This window comes from Tachysurus vachellii, chromosome 19 (genome assembly GCF_030014155.1).
Source record: "Tachysurus vachellii isolate PV-2020 chromosome 19, HZAU_Pvac_v1, whole genome shotgun sequence".
Taxonomy (NCBI): domain Eukaryota; kingdom Metazoa; phylum Chordata; class Actinopteri; order Siluriformes; family Bagridae; genus Tachysurus; species Tachysurus vachellii.
In genome coordinates this window covers 13,867,069-13,886,191 of record NC_083478.1, presented here as the reverse complement: position 1 = coordinate 13,886,191, position 19,123 = coordinate 13,867,069, and the positions used below count along the sequence as shown (strand labels likewise).

Genomic DNA, 19,123 nt, shown 5'->3' with positions numbered 1-19,123 from the left:
CTTTAAAAACATATCCCATAACATATATTATCCCAGTATTGAAATTTGGTTTTATAAAAAATTATTATTTATTTTACTGCCAAGCGCTGACTAGGCATGATAATGTATGTTTAAGTAATGAATAGACATGGAGATGCACAACATGCAGGCTCTCAGGAAGTATAGCAATGGCCTCCAATGCATTGTCACTAAGATAAAGGTTATGCCAGCTTTCAGAGTTCATTCATCATTCATCTTCTACCACTTATCCGAACTACCTCGGGTCACAGGGAGCCTATGCCTATCTCAGTCGTCATTGGGATACACCCTGGACGGAGTGCCAACCCATCACAGGGCACAGACAATTTTTCCAGAGATGCCAATCAACCTACCATGCATGTCTTTGGACCGGGGGGAGGAAACCAGAGTACCCGGAGGAAACCCCCGAGGCACGGGGAGAACATACAAACTCCACACACACAAGGCGGAGGCGGGAATTGAACCCCGACCCTGGAGGTGTGAGGCGAACGTGCTAACCACTAAGCCACCGTCACTGGACTGACCACTTCACAATACACAGATCCAGAGAAGCAAACACAGCAAGCAAGTGGGAAGATCTAGGGGGATATCATTGAATTTATCTTAAATAATTTTCAGACTTAAATATTAACAATGATGTATGTGTTTATATATAAATAAACAATCATAAACAATCACCTGCTTCTTTTTTCTCTACTGCTGAACCTTCAAAGTAGTAGGAAAAAATAAATATTTTTTTTTTCTTGTTATATTTGTCAGCATGCTATTGAAGCCTAAATATGAGCTGTAGGTTCCTAATATGAATACATACAGCCTTTTAGCAGCGCGATTTACATTTCTATCTCATTTTATACAAATAAACAATTAAGTGTTAAAAAACGTGCTCAGGGGCCCAGAAGTGGTAGCTTGCTGGACCAGGGATATGAACCCACAACCTTCCGCTTGGTAATCGAACTCCTTATCCACTAAGCTACTACATTCCCCTGTGCTGATGTTGAATAATGATCCCTTAGACTGCCATTATTTATCAATTATCAATCATTACCGTAAAAATTACTGGAATGACATTTAAAAAGGTGACTGAGTGGGAGCTGGTAAATGTGAAGTTGACAAAAGTATATTAAGGAGTGGAAAGCAGCCCATTATGTAACATACCAACTGGTCAAGCTTAATCCCAATTCACTATTAACAAAGTTAAAATTGAGGAACTGTACAGATTTGTGTCACGTCCCCTGAATAAGATATTTGACTACTGCAGCTGCTGCAAAAAAACACCAACACATTAATTGATGATTTTATATATTGTTAGGAAAATAAATTGTAGCATCCACATGAAAATCACTTTATCATACTGAAAGTTCTTAAATTAACATTAAAGACATTAATTGATTATTTTATATATTGTTAGAAAAAAATGGTAGAAATGGTATGAAAAATGGTAGAAAATGGTATGAAAATCACTTCATCATGCTGAAAGTTCTTGAATTAACATTAAACACATTAAGTGATGATTTTATATATTGTTTGAAAAAAATGGTAGCATCCACATGAAAATCACTTCATCATACTGAAGCACTCAGAAGTTCTTAGTTTTTCATTACAGCTGGCTTCTTGAACTGTTGCAGTGTCTATGGCAGGTGATAAGAACTCCTAAAGGACACAACTGGATCCATTTTCACTGATGCGATAAGACACTTCGTGCGGGTCCACCCACACTGTCAGCTCGCAAGGAAGCAAGACAAAAAGTTCCTCCTTTGTAATGCCAACAGCCCGGGCAGCTTTGTTTATCAAAGGGTCCATTTTGTGGTTTATCCGCAAGCACCTGTAGCCGGACCCTCTGCAAGGGTCTTGGGGAAACCAGTGTTTCTCATAGTAATCTGAAAGAAAAGAGGCAAAGGATGGTAAGAAAGGATCATCAATACTATTTTCTATTTCTGTCACGATGCCCTCACCACCCACAAGCAGACTGCAAGCAGTCCTCACTCTACTACCGCCCAGGTCCAGGATCAGGCAATAAGTGAATTATGGCTATAGTAATCATCAATTTTCTTTAAAAACTTATATTTGTACATGTTATACATCAAGCATCGTGTTAATTCAGGCAGGCCACGTCGTCAAGTATGCATCAACTGTTAATCATCTGTTCATAACGCGCACCAATCCGGTTACTACATCCATATTATCCGACACTTTAAATTCCCATTCATTGAGCTGCTTTCTAGCGCATCGCTGCTGCTGTTATTTAAACTCCCTCTTCCAACCCCGACTCCACCTAGCCGGAACCCGTTGTCCGTTGTACCAGTTTACGTTATAAATCTTCTTCACATATTTTATTTTTTTCTCTCTCCCTCTCTCTCTATTTATTCATGTAACCCCCCCCAAAAAAAAAAAAAAAAAAGAAAAAGAAAAAAAGAAAAAACAACATGTAGAGAGCGTATCTAATACTATGCATGATTAATGGTTCTACGGGGGTCTATTCTATTTTCTAGTTCTGCTCTCCCGGACGCACGGACGGGCGCGTGGATTTTGCCCAGAACAGAACCATACCGCCAACACTAACTGTATGTATAATCATCTAATAAATTCTCATTTGAGAAAGTGGTCCTGACTGAAATAGTTGTACTTGTATATGGAGGCCGACAACAGATTAGAAATTCCCACTTTGTTCTGCTTTGGTTTAAATTGGTTTCCCTTTCAGATCAGGCACAATGTAGACCTTTAGGAAGCCAAATAGCCATAAGTAATTTTATAAGTATAACTTAATGCATTTATCTCATCAATAAAAATCTGATCAAACTATCTGTAGAAATGTGAATGTCTAGAGGAAAAAACAGGCTGTAATGAGTATTGAAACTCCTCGTACCAAGTAGCGTCTTCTGCAGGGAAAAGCTAAAGTGATGAAGACGATCTTCAGTAAGAAGGCCAGTCATCCTGACCAGACTGGTAACGAAGTCAGTAGCCGTAGAGACTTCTGTCTTCATGTTTTCGGCTGCTTTAATATTGATGACTCCTGTAAAAAGAGCGATGGATTAGAAACACGATGGATTCGAGCTACAGTCAGGAAATCCGTCTGTTACTGTTCAGGATGAAAGACTTACCTGAAGAAATGTCTTCTTAGGCGACTTGTATTCAGATAGCAGTGAGTATACACTAATTTCCAGCTCTGCGATTTTATCAAGTGCGCGCAATGTTTCTGCTTTTTGTAAATAAACATTCTGGTTGTCACAGTGCAAAGAGTTCAAACGTCAACAAACTAGATTCGTCTTTAGTCTTGAAGACTCTCATGACGTAGCCAGTGTTTACATTTAAAGCAACATTTAAAACTAATGAAGTATAAACCGAGTAAAACTACAAAGCCACGTACATGAACAAAAATCACACGTTTTTCTACGTGTTTTACATTTTTCTCTCTATTTCCGTCTCCCAGCCTGACGTGTGTTTAAGTCTGAGGTAAAAGTGGTTCAGCTCTCACTCTGTGTGTAGCATAAATCCCTTCAGACTGCTATAGAGTGAATGATCACATCCCCTGTTCTTTGTTAGACGGGAAGAAAAGTCATAATACATGTTAAACGCTATACAATTAGATTTTCGCGAGAAAAAGACAAAAGATTTCCCCATTTCTGATCTAAACTCCTATAGATATGCGTATATTCACAAATCTAGTGCATTAGGGAAGCATGTCGGACCGTGTATTATAAAGAGAAAAAGACAAAAGTTAGCGAGAGAGAGAAAAAAAAAAGTCAAGCTTCAATCGTAAATACAGTACGATAGCCTAACTCATACATTATGGATTTACGACAACAGGCGATTCCGTGGCGCCAAATCCGTTGTGTGTTATTTGTGGTGAAAAACGCAATGAAGCCGTCAAAACTTCAGCGGCACGTAACCACCAAACACCCAACTCTCAAAGACAAAACGGAGGAGTTTTTCGAAAGAAAGAAACGTGAGTAAGCTGGTTTTCGTTCATATTTGTGAAGCAGACCTTTTTCAAATTCCGTTTTATTGTATCCTGGAATACCCTGCCTTGATGCCCGATGACGCCTGGAATAGGCACAGGCTCCCCGTGACCCGAGGTAGTTCGGATAAGCGGTAGAAAATGTGTGAATGAATGATTGTATCCTGGAATTTGTGTGCATTGTTTTGGATGCATATATGTTTTTTATGGATGCCCAGAAAGAACAAATAGGCTATAGTAATATCAATAAGCAGTTCATATTCTGTTCTCATTGGTATGGTCTGGTAGTTTTTGTTAAAGGTTAAAGCTTAATCTCTAATTTAATCTTAATTAGATCTTAAATTAGATTAAAGCTTAATCTCTAACTATACTTTTAAAAATTATTGGCTGAAATCACTGTGTGTTTGCTATTGTATTCTAAAACTGTCTGACTGTTGAAACTGGCTCTTATTTTCATACAATTAGCCTTTATTGTCACCTGTTGTTGAGTGAAAACACTAAGTTGCTGTTGAAGTGAATCTGCAGAGATTTGACAGGTGAAATGGACTGGTATTTTCATACAATTTGCCATTACTGCCACCTGCTAGTGAGTGAGTGCTGTGTAAGTTGCTTTTGAAGTAGACTCAATTGTGTGGGAGAAAAGGAAAACATTTTGTGAACCGGTCTGAAAGTTTAAAAAAATTGGAATATTCCTACACGTTTGTTGCCACCATGTTCATTATGTATGAAATTAAATGATAGGCTGTTACTGTTTTACACTGTGATATGTTCCAAACGATGCATCTTAGAATTGAGGCATTAAAATTGACAACTGGTCCCTGGAATTTTTTTATGAATAAGCTGGTCCCTGGCACAAAAAAGGTTGGGAACCCCAGATTTACTGCTTCCACTGGGAGGCTTTGGGGATTGTGTGCATGTGTATTTAAAGCGTGGATCCTTTATCATTTAACAGCAATATCGCAACATGTTGTCACTTTTTTAACCTCGTACACTGCTGTATGATAAACAGAACGCTATAAACGCTATAAGAAAACAGAATGAGGTTGTGGGAGAAGAAGAAGAGACAAAACCTAGCAAAGTTTCAGAATAAATAGTTTTGAATGAACAAAGTGACGTTGTAGGATAGTGAGATCTGTATACCAGCGTAACTACCAGCATCCTGTAGCATGTAGCCTATAAATGCAGCTATATAACACTTAACTCCAGTCATTTAAACTGCCTATATTTCCTATAACCACACTGGGACATAGGAAATATAACTTTTGGTTTAAAAAATAAGAAAATAAGAAGGATACCAATTTCACCAGAAGCACCTTTCCCCTGAATGTATAAGTGTGAGCTAGTCAACGTGGAATAAAGTGTGGCTTGTTCAGGGTCTGTTTCCAGCAGTAGAGCAAAAATACACAGAGAATTTGGCCATATATTGTGTTAAACTTCACTTAAACAATATTAATTTCTTGTCTATCGGAATGTTTATAAAAGTAATATTGCAGTCATGTGCTTGTACTGAATATCATCATTATCCATATATAATACATTTTTGTGTACTCGTGCTTGTTTAGCAGACATCCCAAGTGTCCCAGAAGTTCCGGGAGTCTCCCGCATATTGATAGCGTCTCACTGATGCCCGCAAATTAGTTAAAATCTCCCCCAATCTAGAGCAAGAGCGCGCGCACGGCAGAGAGGGAGGGGGAGCGAGAGACCTTGCGTGTGTGTGCTAGTGTGCGCGTGTGCTTCATTAAGCGCATGTAAGACAGAGAGCATCCTGATTGGCCTGTTTCGGTAAGTCAACCAATCAATTGTCAGTGTGGGCGGGCTTTAATCTCTTCTCCCGAACCGAATTAATCAGTGTATCTAGAAACAGGAGCGCCATCATGGCCGTGGCAGAGGGAGAGAGCCCCAAAAAAACACAGTATAAGACACATTTTACACCATCATGGCCCATGGCAGAGGGAGAGTGCCCCAAAAAACACAGTATAAGACACATTTTACACCATCATGGCCCATGGCAGAGGCAAAGAGCCCCAAAAACCACAGTATAAGACACATTTCTTATAAACGTTAAACATAATGATGCACGCTGTAAAGTTTGGAACAGTGACTTCAGCATTGCCCATGGCAGGTTAAATGATTGTAAAACACGTGTTGACGTGACTTCAACAAGTTTCATTTCATCTTCAGCTTATATAAATAGTAAAAGTGATCTACATATTTTAATATAATTAACAAATAATTGGGTAACACTTTACAATAAGGTTCATTAGTTAACATTAGTTTACTATGTTAGTTAACATGAACTAATAATGAACTGCACTTATATTTATCTTTGTTAAAGTTAGCATTTGAACATTTACTAATACATTACTCAAATCTTGTTAACATTAGTTAATGTTCTGTGAACTAGTTTACTAATTATTTAGTTAGTTCTGTGAACTAACATGAACAAACCATAAACAGCTGTATTTTTATTAACTAACTTGTCCTCATTTATTTATTTTTTTAAGGGGTGGGGAGGGGGTGATGGTGGGGGGTGGCAGGGGGGATACTTTTTGCAGGTTGGGATGTCTGGTTTAGTATTGCTAAAATATACACAATCAATTACAATAAACTTTCCTGCCTATATTGTGTAGGTCTTCTTTTGAGAGATGGACTATATAAGACCTCTGAAGGTGTTCTGTCGTGACTGGCACCAAGAACCAAGGTTTCTCAGCAGAACATTGCCCAGAGCATCAAACTGCTTCCACTGACTTGTCCCCCCCATGTGTTTCCTGGTGCCATATCTTCTCCAGGTTAGCCACACGAACACCCAGCTGTCTGTGATTCATCAGACCAGACCACCTTCTTCCATTGCTCCATGGTCCAGTTCTGATTCTGGTGGTTATCATGTCCACTCTGACCAGTCTGCAGATATGCAGCCCCATAGTAACCAAGCACATCTGAAAGCCAAGGAGCAAAACAAGAAGTTTTCTTAGGTTTAGTGGACATAGGGCAGGGGAAGTCCATAGCTGAGGAAAGAGATGAGAGGAAAGTATCTGTGGCTGAGTCCAAGGGTAGTGAGGAAAAAGTCTCAGGATCAGGAAGAGAAGAAAGAGTGCCAGAAGCTACAGAAGAAGGAGAGACAGAGTGAAGGTTGCAGCGGGTAAGAGCAAGGGGGTGAAAGGTAGTTTTAGGTGGGGTAGGGAGAGTGATGGTGAAGGATACCAGGTGATGATCGGAGACGTGTAGTGGGGTAGCAGTCACGTCTGTAGCTGGAGAAGGACGGGTGAAAACCAGGTCCAGGACATTGCCTCCTTTGTGTGTGGGGATGTAGCTGTTGAGTGTCAGGGTGAATGAGTCGAGAAGAGTCAGGAGGGGAAAAGATTGAAGCTTGTCAGAGGGGAGGTTGAAGTCACCAAGCACCCAGATACACCCAGATCATGTCCACCCTGACCAGTCTGCAGATATGCAGCCCCATAGTAACCAAGCTGTGATCCGCTTTGTGTTCTGAAAGCTGTTTATCATAGCCAGCATTACCTTTCTCAGCAATTAGTATCTCTTCAGTGGGACTGAACCGGACGGGCAGCCGTGACTCCCCATGCGCATCCGTGAGCCTTGAGTACTCATGACCCTGTTGCTGGTTCACCAGTTTTCCTTCCTTGTACCACTTTTGTTAGGTACTAACCTCTGCTTACCGGAAACATCCTAGATGAGGATTTTATAGACATTCTTATTGTAAAATATCAATGAAGAGAACTGACTGTTTAGTTTTTGCCTGATATGGTGCTATTGTAAGGAGATAATCAGTACTATTCACTTCACCTGGCAGTAGTTTAAATGTTATGGCTGATCATTTCATCTTGTTTAGATATGATTTTAATATGTTACTGAATCCCTGAGTCTCCACTGATCTAGCGGGGACTCTCAAATCAGCAGGACTAGTGTGTACAAATGTGTACATGATCATTTTGTTTCAGTGTAGCCAGTTAACCTACTGATGTTTTTTAGATATGTGAAAAAACCTTAGAACCTGTAGAAAGAATGGATTTTACATCATGCAGTATAATCATGGGACTTTATTGGTACTTGTTTCAGGTTTACTTTCCCTTCCACTGTAACGTCAAGCATAAGGCAAATGATTCATCTTTGTTTTCTAGTTAAGACTTTTGTGGATATTTTGAGAAAATAACACACTGGTAGGCATGGACAAGAGTAAAAGAGTTCACAATTTATTTGTGCTGTTGCACAACAGGACCCAATGCTCCTCGTGTAACCTGAGAGAGGAGGGGCACAGAGTACAGTACACATAATCGATCAAGAATACGAGTAGGTTCATATTGTTAAGCTTGATCACGTACAATCTCATATCAGTGTACTGTGTAAAAGACAAAAATATGCAAATAAGTGTTTTTTCAACATGAGAATCATTGGCCTTGGCTCCTGTTCTGTATAGAACATGTTAAAATATCTAGAAACTTCATTCATCTACACACACATATTTTATGTATGAGGTAATACAAGTGGACATTATATGTGAAATCAAGTAAACATGGTAAAAATTAAAGAAACATTTTACTTCTCCCAACTTCACTTGGTTTCAACACCTCATCAAACCATTTCTGCTAACCATTTCCACACACTGTAGTGTGTGATATTACAGAAACTGTTAAGGTTGCAACAGTTCAAGCACCAGTCTGCTTCTATACTGTATATATTCCACATAGTTTTATTCTCTTATTAGTTTGTTAAACTACAAAAAAAAAAATTTCGAACCTGCATAATATGTTTAAAGCATTATATAATGTTTCTCTCTCTCTCTCTCTCTCTCTCTCTCTCTCTCTCTCTCTCTCTCTCTCTCTCTCTCACACACACACACACACACACACACACATACATACACACACAATAGTGTGTCAAATGGCAAAAGTAGAAGAAGATATATATAGCATAACATTAGACATAACATTATGACCACCATCCTAATATTTGCAATTATTAAATGCATTAAAAATACATTTGTGTGCACACACACTCTCTCTCTCTCTCTCTCTCTCTCTCTCTCTCTCTCCAATTTCTTTAGATCAAAGCCCTTAAACTTCAGTGATGGAAACCTTGTTTTATTTAATGCTGGAGACATTTCTTTGGCCATGCAATTATTGGCCTCTGAGTGGCAGCAGATTCAATGTGATGAAAACTGAAGGTGTGTATAGTAAGGCAAGTTATAGGAATGAGATGAGGCTTGAAGATTTTGACTGTGTTGTGTACCTTGGTACGAGCATGTTTATTATGGGGGACAAGTGTATTTTAACTCTTTTAGGGTAAAGCAAAGACAATGTACTAGAACAAAAAGGATTTGGATTTATTGCATTCATTAATAAACTGTTTACTGTACATTTATATTTGCATATTCAAGATTAACTTTATTTATTCCGCCCATGCCATGATTATATGTATTTTAATTACAAAAATCACATTTTATCACAAAAAAGAAATAAATCTAATCTATGATATAAATGCAAAGATTAACCTGAACATTTGTGTCCAGTGTGAGCACCTTTGGAGCTGTCATGAAAATCCCCAAATGGCTTTATCCTCCTCTGTGCATCTAACCTTTTTTTTATTATGACCTTTCAATAATACAGTTAAATAAATCAGTAAAATTATTAGCCTACATTTCTATGTATTTCATATGCAAAGATGCAGATGTAACTGAGTGTAAAGCAATCAATTTGGCATAAGACAAAAAAATAAAAAACAATAAATAAACCAATGTTGATAAGTAGAGTAATAGTGTTTATAAGTGGCGTGTTTCTCTCAGCATCAAATACTGTTAAGAGTATACTATATATAATAAAAGATCAGTTACACCTTCTCAGATTGTATCTAACAGAGAACTACAATCTAATCTCAACAGAAGTCAAGTCAAGAGTCAAGCAGATAAATAAATAATTGAATAAATACAGTTCACATTTGCTAATTCTGTTTTCTCACAGCCTTCAACTTACATCTCTAATTTCTGACTTCTTTTCTTGCAATTACAAGTTAAAATCTGAAGATTCTGACTTTATTTCTCACAATAACAAATTTTCTTTGTTACCACATGTGGCTATTCAGCCTAATGACCAGGGAGATCAGTGAGTCGAGAGAGTCCAACTACTATAGCAGTATCCTTTTTCGAGTGCATTCATTGTATTTATAGCAGTTATGTACATTTAGAACTAGCTGAACCACAAAATTACAATAACAGGAATGTATGGCACATTACAGAAATATATTCTGATGCACATCATCAATTTTGCAGTTAACCGATGCACTAATAATTGCATATTTATATTTGAACAATAAATAGATGAAAATGAAGAAGAAAAAAGCATTTATTTCCTAAAATCATAAGCTTAGGATATACCATGACTCTGAACAACATAGGCAAAAACCCTGCATTTTCTTTCCTCACCAGCTTAGTCCCATTACATTCTTCTTCTTGCTATAAAATAACCATTAACTAAATGTACGTTTAATGAGACTTATTTCTGGACATTTCACTTATTGAAAGCTTTAAATGCTCATATTTTATTATCAGATAATCCACATTGAGCTCACCCCCACCTCCCAAAAACATGACAGTAATTGGATTGACTATAATTGCCCCGTGAATATGAGATGTCCATTCTAATTCTGTTGCACTGGCATTCCATTGTCATTATTTCTGCCTTCCTTGATTATGTTGACCTTATGTTTCTAATCTTCATTTGTCTCATTACTGCACCTGACTTTATTTATTAGCCAGTTAGCTTATGTTTTTCAACTTATTACAACCAATCAGCCACAATTGTTGTTAATCAATCTATTTTTATTTCCTTATCATTTGTCTGTTCCTTGAACAAGACTTTCAGTTGTGTTCATTGCCTGTAGATTAAAGTTAATACCTTAAGTATTATTTGTGGATTATTTTTGCCTCTTTGTTCATTGACCTTTGCCTGAACTTTGGATAGCACTTTGGATTTCCCAATTGAATTGTTGGCTCCACTCTGACTACACAATGTTCTACTCTGGCCCCATGCCAATGGAAAGTTTTCCCAAAAGAGTGCGGGCTGTTATAGGAGCAAAGAGGAGACAACTACAAAATAATAGCTATGATTTTGGAATCTGTTTTCACAAACAAATAGGTCAGGTATTCACAAACACTGCAGAAACACATGCCTTTTCTACAGATTCTATACATGTGTGTATATATAGACATACACTATATTTCTTATAGATCATGCAAATCCTAAATAAATAGAGTGCCTGGTTAACATACTCGTATTGCATAGTTCTTCTGCAGCCAATAGGTTATTCATGAAAAAAAAATAAAAAAGGAGGACATATTTAGTACAGATTTGATGAAATTTAGTCTCATGAGACTAAAATTGTTTTTTGGTGAGATAGCTGTAGGTGATTTATTTCCTTCATGTGTGAAGTAATCCATTTTTACATAAGTATCATTAATCTTGCTGTATTGGCTACAGAAATGCTTTTTCTGCCACTGTCACTAGTTTTGTGTTGAGGAGTTTTGTATGGAGGGGGAAATAATATTTCACAAATGATTACTTCATAAAACTCCAATCTATTTATGCAGATTTATGAATTAAACATAAGCCTCACTTATGTGTGGCTTATATTCTCCAAGATTTCTGGAGAATGATTAAAAATCTATAGTTAATAGTTAAGACTGAATGATAAAAAGAAGGATTGACAATGGTATACATATGTAGCTTTTCTCATATGGTATAAGAGTTCTCTTCAAGAGAGCTTTTACATTTAAGTCTTCGGTATGAACCACCTTCTGTTTTTTGCAACAAGAAACAAGCATAGTGAAACATGAATAATTTTACACAGACCTATTTTGCTTATCTGTATTATAGAAATTGTGAGTATTTCTGTAGACTTGTGTTATGTGTTTGAGTGTGTTATGGCGTACAAGGTGAAAGTTCTACACTGCCGCATGCCCCTAAATGGCATGTAAACCCTATGTTATTGCAAGAGCTATAAAAAATATCTACACATAGCTGATGTGAATCTCTAAATCTTTCTCTCTGAATCAAGCAGCATAATAGAGAGTTAGGGAAGAGATTTTTTTTCATACTACTTGGAAACCTCTTACATATGCACACACAATGCATAAAAAACATTTACATATAATCCTCTTAATACAATATCTTTTATATAATCCTTAGTGAAACAGTATATAGAATGTTCTGTAGAACTACAGAATTGCATAACAATCTTACTTTAAAACAGACAAGCCACTGAATTTCTCTTTCAAATATGACTAATGATACAGATGCATTATTACATTCATTAAAGACTACAGTTACATAAGCAGTCTTGTGGATAAAAGCCTAAGTATTGATTGACCTTGGCTCCAAGCATTTGCATAAAGTGCTGAAGTACCAATGCATGTCAGCATTTGAACATGAATAATGAAATGAAATATTGCATATCAGCTTGAGCATGTTAGGACACCAGAGCTCATTTGAAAAGAGTTATTATAAGTTTATCTCTACATATAAGTTTATCTCGCTACGAAACAAGACAGATGTATTTTACATAAATGTAATTGTATATTTATAATCACACCCTCTGGTGGGTTCCCCTTTGAGTCTGGTTCCTCTCAAGGTTTCTTCCTTCCATTCCAGGGTGTTTTTCCTTGCCACTGCTGCCTCAGTCACCTCAGACTTGCTCATTGGGGATAAATACAAACACGTTTAAATATATCTAATATTGATCTTGAATTTTGTACTATATTAATCTTTATATTATTCTTTATAAAAACCTTTTGTTCTATGTTTTTGTTCTGTAAAGCTGCTTTGTGACAATGTCAATTAAATACAAATAAATTTAAATTTAATTGAGTTGAATAAATGCATGTGATTAGCATTTACAAAACATGATGGTGGTAGGATGATCTTGAATTCATGTTGCTGTATTTAGGTGACACAGAGTTATGGGGTTTGAACCTGGCTGATATGACATTGATATGTCATATGAATTAGAAGCGTGCAAAGAATAGTGGCCACTATGCCTGGTGAGAGCTCAGTCGCTTAGTTGTCTTGTGATACTCCAAGTTCTTGTGACAAATTGTATTACAAGTGTGTTTGCAAACCAAACCAAAGATGCCCATCCTTCCAAACCAGTATTTACTAAAGGTAGCTATTAAATCTACTGTCGTAATCTCATTCGGCAGATGAGTGTTTCTTTCAGAAAAAGGCCACCAGGTGGAGTTTAGTCCCTATCAAATATGGACTAAAAACAGGGTCACCCAAGACTTACTGTTGCCCATAGCGAGCCCTTCTTGTCCACAAGAGTTACTTTAGCACAAACTGCTGAAAAAGCTTATGCTTGCAATTGGTCCCCATAAAAATAACTACAATGGGCATGGAGCAATTGAAAGAAGGTAGCCTGGTCTGATTGACAATGTTTTCTTTTATGCCATGTGGACAGCCGTGTATGTGCACTGTTTATCTGGGGAACAGTTGTCATTAGGATACACTCTGGGAGGATAGGGGAAGACAGAGGCAGTGTGATGCTTTGGGTAATGTTCTGCTGATAAACTTGCCCTGCTTTTCATGTGCATGTTACGCTGACACATACCAGCCTCTTTCAGCAACATAATGCACCCTGCCACACTGCAAAAAAAGACCTTGTGGAGTCTAGCCTTAACAGATTACTGTTGTTTTGGAGGCAAAGTGGGGACCTATATTATAGTAAGCAGGCGGTTTTAATGTTGTGGATGATCAGTGAATGTTCACAAAACAAATTATGTTACATAACATACATTACAAAACTACATTAAAAAACTAAAAACATTAAAAAACTGAAAATCAAATTTTATTTGTCACATACACATACATACAGAGTACGACATGCAGTGAAATGCTTTTTACATCTGAATGGTATTCAAGCATAAAAAAGGAATGGAATTAAGGATAAAAATAAAACCAAAGGAGGTATATAAATTAAAAGTATACACTATATAAAATATACGAAAATATATGTGAAAATATATGTATATACATAGATGCGTATGGTAGATATTTGCAGTACAAATTAAAGTGATTTTGTGATTGTCCTTAAAGTGTCCATGTGCAGTATGGTGTGTATAGAGTGTATAAAGTGGCACTGTGCTGTGCAAGTCCAGAGTTAAAGTGACAGTCAAGAGTTAAAGTGTCATAGAGCAAAAAAAGGTTGTGCAGATGGAGGGACAGGTCCAGTACTAGATCTTGTGTGTTTCCTGGTTCAAACTTCGAATGGCCTGCTGGAAGAAGCTTCTCCTCATTCTCTCTGTGTTTGCTTTCAAGGAGCGGAAGCGTTTCCCTGAACGCAACAAAGAAAAGAGTCCATTGTTGGGATGTCTGAGGTCCTTTACAATCTTCCTGGCCCTGGTCATTACATTAATAATTACATTATTTTCTTACATACTTACATACTTACATTAATAATTTACTAGCATGTTCACTAAATATTATTTTTGCAGGAAAACTGTGCACATCTGAACCAAACTACGGTGAGCACTTAGACTATATATATATATGTATGTATGTATATATAGACATTGGCAGCCTAATTAAATACTAAATATACTGTACTGAATATATTAAAAGACTTCATGCAGTTGAATAGCCCATGACAATATGTTGTCTACATAAAGTGGATGTATTGAAGACTAGCTTCAAGGCTCTGAGGAAAGCTGGTCATTCTGAACCATGCTAGTTATTAATATCTAAGACATAAGTAAAATTTAGGCTACAAATGGGGGTAAAAATATAAACACCTATTTTTCTTTCTTAAAACACCAATCTGCATAATTAATACATAGATTTATATTCTATTACACTATAATCTGTTGCACATACAGACCACAAGTGTTCAGATACCCTGGCTACTATGCTGTTCTCTTTCTCTCTAGTCATAGAAGGGTGATGTTTCGCATTTTTGCCTTTTAAGGTCTTCTCTCATTCTATTGTCTGTCCTGCTTATTTAAATTGTCCCTGCCTGCACCATCATCAATTTGTGAGCCTTCCAGTAAATAAGCATCTTATTTAGCTGAACACACCTTTGTGTTGACAAACTAGAAATGAAGTGTAGCTTGTCTTATGCCTCAGCTTATTTCACAGTAACCATTATGGCAACCCCAATAAATGTAAAAAAAAATGCTTTTCTATGTTTCTATCTACCCATCCACCCATACGTCTATCTATCTATCTATCTATCTATCTATCTATCTATCTATCTATCTATCTATCTATCTATCTATCTATCTATCTATCTATCTATCTATCTATCAAATCAAGCATTTTGATCAAATGATTGTTTCATTACAACAACCAGTACAACAAATTTCCCAGAGCATAACAGCAGTTCAAATAAATGCTGTAAATGAATAATACATATACACATCATTCATTGTCAGATTTTAACATGCCACTATAGTGCAGGCAAGGGAACATCTAACATTTTTTACTATAAGTGGGGATAAACATTGCTACAAAACAAAAATGGGTATACTGATACCAAAGTTATACTACTTCTGAATATGGAATTAAGTGTTACTTCCCTTCTGCTCTCCTGAATCTTCATTTATGTTAACATCAAAACCCAGGCTATGCATCTTAAAGGTCATTAAAACGTACAATCCCTGTGATCATGCATAAAGCACCTGTGTGGGATGCTCAAATTGCCAAGGCTCTCAAAACCACAGACAATTGCAGCACAGCCTACACACCATTCATACATTGTGTGGGTACTCAAAGTCCTAATGGCTAATGACTTTATTCTTCATGATCACTTCTTCCAACAGTCTTTTTTATTTCTCCTGAGTGGTGCCACTACTTCTATAATTATTCTTTTGGAATTTGACAAGCATTTATACTATATATATATAAAGTAAAGGCCAATATATGTATGTATATATATATATATATATATATATATATATATAGATATATATATATATATATACAGAGAGAGAGTGTGTGAGAGAGAGAGAGAGAGAGAGAGCACTGTTTTACGCAGGTGTGAAAAATGCTGTAAAGTAAGAATACTTTCAAAAATAGAAGTGTTAATTATTTATTTTTATCAACAAAAATAGAAAGAAACAGAAGAGAAATCCAAATCAAATCAATATTTGGTGCGTTAGCCACCCTTTGATGAAATCAGCATCAATTCTTCTAGCGTCACTTGCACACAATTATTGTCAGGTAGGTTGTTCCAAGTTGTTGGAGAACTAAGCACAGATCTTCTGTGCATGTAGGCTGCCTCACATCCTTCTGTCTCTTTATGTAATCTCAGACAGACTTGATGATATTGAAATCAGGGCTCTGTGGAGATCAAATCATCACTTCCAGGTCCTCATGTGACATTGATGACATTTTTTATGCTGTATGTTTGCAGTCATTGTCCTGCTGCAGAATAAATCTTGGGCCAATCAGAAGCCCCCTTGATGGTACTGCATGATGGATAAGTATTTCCTTAGATTTTCCAGCACTGAGGACACCAATAATCTTGGACAAATTGGCAAAAAATGCATTTCTCCATTTGCAGAAATGCAGCCCCAAACCTCCACCTCCACCCTATTCACTGTTTCCTGCAGACACTCATTATTGTATTGCTCTCCATCACATCGGCAAACAACCTGCCTTCTGCTACAGACAAATATCTCAAATTTTGACTCACCAGAGACCAGACCAGAGCACCTGCTGCCATTTTTCTGCACCACAGTTCCAATTTTTTCATGTATAGTTGAGTCAGTTAGCCTTGTCTTTATGTCAGAGGTATGGATTTTTGACCACAATTCTTCCATGAACACCAATTCTGGCCAGACATCTTCCTACAGTGTATAGGAGTCCCACAGGTTTCTGCTAGTTCTTTGCTGATGGTATCACTGGACATCTTTCGATGTCAATAGGAAGATGTGTCTTTCACCTACTGCATTAATTCCATGGCTGACCACTGTGTCTACGGTCCTCAACATTGCCCGTATTGTAGTGTTTTTTTAAATAGTTTTGATTTGAAATCTTTGCCTGGGAGAGTCCATGCTGATGCAGTATAACTAACTTGTGTCATGTTGTTTTGCTCAGTCTTGCCATGGTGTACAACATGAAACTGTCTTCCACAACCTCAACTTAGTAGCAGACTTTGCCTGTTCTCCAAGTTTTAAGCCTTCTACACAGCTGTCTCTGTTTCAGTTAATGGCTGTGTTTCAACCTACATATAAAAATTTAAGATCATTAGCACCTATTTGGTATAACTAATACACCTGACTCTAGCTGTAGTTAATTTGGGGTGATCAGCAGAGTTGTCCAACCACATTAAATTAATTCACTTTATCAAATATCAAGTAATGAAGACATAAACCAAGAATGCCAGCCCACCCTCTAATTTGGTCTTACAAAGATGTGTTCGTCTTGAACCACCCTATGGAAGTGCACTATATTAAGCATACACCTGATACTGTACTGTATACACCGTGTCTACCAGGGATAAATCAGTCAGTATGATTTAGCACACCAATTACACTGCCCGCAACATCCTCATTCATTTGTCATTTTTGCTTCTGTTTATTGAGCAATTCTTTCCAAATGTATAGAGATGCCAAAGAAGACAGCCTTGTTTGTCCAATTGTGTTTCTTGCATAGGTTTTTATCTGTTTGAGAGCCGAAAACGAGCCGAAAAATGTTGCTAGGCAATGGGATTGTTAGCATCCGGCATGTAAGCGCATAAAGTTCTGTCATACTGTCTGAAAGGCCTGTTCTGGTAAGAAAAGTGAGGAGATCACTTATACATTTACGTGAGTATGTGAGAGTTTGACATGTTATACATGACTTTGAGCTCAGATTTGATTCCGCTCAAGTCAAACTGTGTGCCTCTTTTTTGTGAAAAGTTTGGGGCTGTTGCAAACTTTACCATTCCCCTTCTGATATCAGCATTAAAAAGGTCTCTTGCTTTACCCACTTACATTTCAACATATTTAATTCAGTCTTGCCTCATAGACCCTACGTAGGGCACTGGTACTGAAAGTGGCCATTCCATGTGCCACTGTTGATAATAAAATCATCTAAGTAGTCTTCAGTAGTCTTAGTCACTAATAGTCTCAGATTATTGGCGCTGGATGATACCTACCAGTAGCCCTAACAGAGGTCTTGTATGCCCGATTTGCTGGGCTCTACCAATCTTTGTGGCATCAGGTAGGCAGGTTTCTGTAATCCATGAACAGTCTTAAGGTACCCATCCTGTTTTGGGACCAGGACAATTGAGGTACTCTTTTCACTCGCTGATGTCTTGTTCATGGCTAGGTGCCTAGTGGCAACTTCCTTAGTGCTACTAAACTCCTTGGCACTCAGTTCTTGAACCAAGACTTTGCTGGATTGGGGTATGGTCCTTCAGGCACCAGTCCATCCATCCTCACATGGTAAGGGCAGTGGTGATCAGCTGGTGGTTTGTGCAACTGCCACCAATAATTGAACCTATGCAGTTAACATACCTGGAAGTCAGGCATTGAATATATATTGTATTGAATTACTTAAAGAACAATATTCTGCTGGACAATAACAGATTGTTCATTATATGCAACATTATATGCAACATTTAAACATTTTGCTTCACCCACATTAAAACCCCACTTTAGAGGTTAAATACAAAAAAGACATGTCAGTCCATAACTAATGGACAAAATTCATAGCTGGCAAAATATAAAAATCTGCTCAAAGACATTGGATGAATTTTGGCTTGATTTTGTCAACAACTAAATTTTTCATTACAGCTTCTTTGTGACTCCATATAAATATATAATGTATGATTAGTCTGGTATATATACTGGTAATGTGATTCAAGAGGAACATTGGTCATATGACCATGAAGATTTCACTGAATTCTCTTTCGTTTTGCAGGACTAATCCGAGTCCCAGTGACCCGTCAAAGTCACAAAATCTCTAGAGTAACGGAAGTTCTCAAAGTTCTAACGCTTCTTTAATAGGTTTTGTATCTCTTTAATACACTGTTCAAGAACAAAGTTGGTAAATTTTTTTATTTTAGTTTTATTTTAGATGTTTATTTTAATCTAGGTTAAATAGCAAGGATTAACAGTAAGAGTAACTGTAACAGGAACATTTTAAAATCATATACTAGATTTTAGTA

At 37.1% G+C, this 19,123-nt stretch overlaps 1 protein-coding gene across 1 annotated transcript; it reads right to left on the bottom strand.

Annotated features, from left to right (window-relative positions):
* Positions 1-1,668: 1,668 nt before the first annotated feature.
* On the bottom strand, positions 1,669-2,999 carry LOC132862353 (protein BTG1-like). The gene is made up of 2 exons (XM_060894334.1): positions 2,882-2,999; positions 1,669-1,895 (listed from the first exon to the last, which is right to left on the bottom strand). Exons 1-2 carry the CDS (start codon positions 2,997-2,999, stop codon positions 1,669-1,671), a joined length of 345 nt encoding a protein of 114 aa, XP_060750317.1.
* Between the last annotated feature and the right edge of the window lie 16,124 nt (positions 3,000-19,123).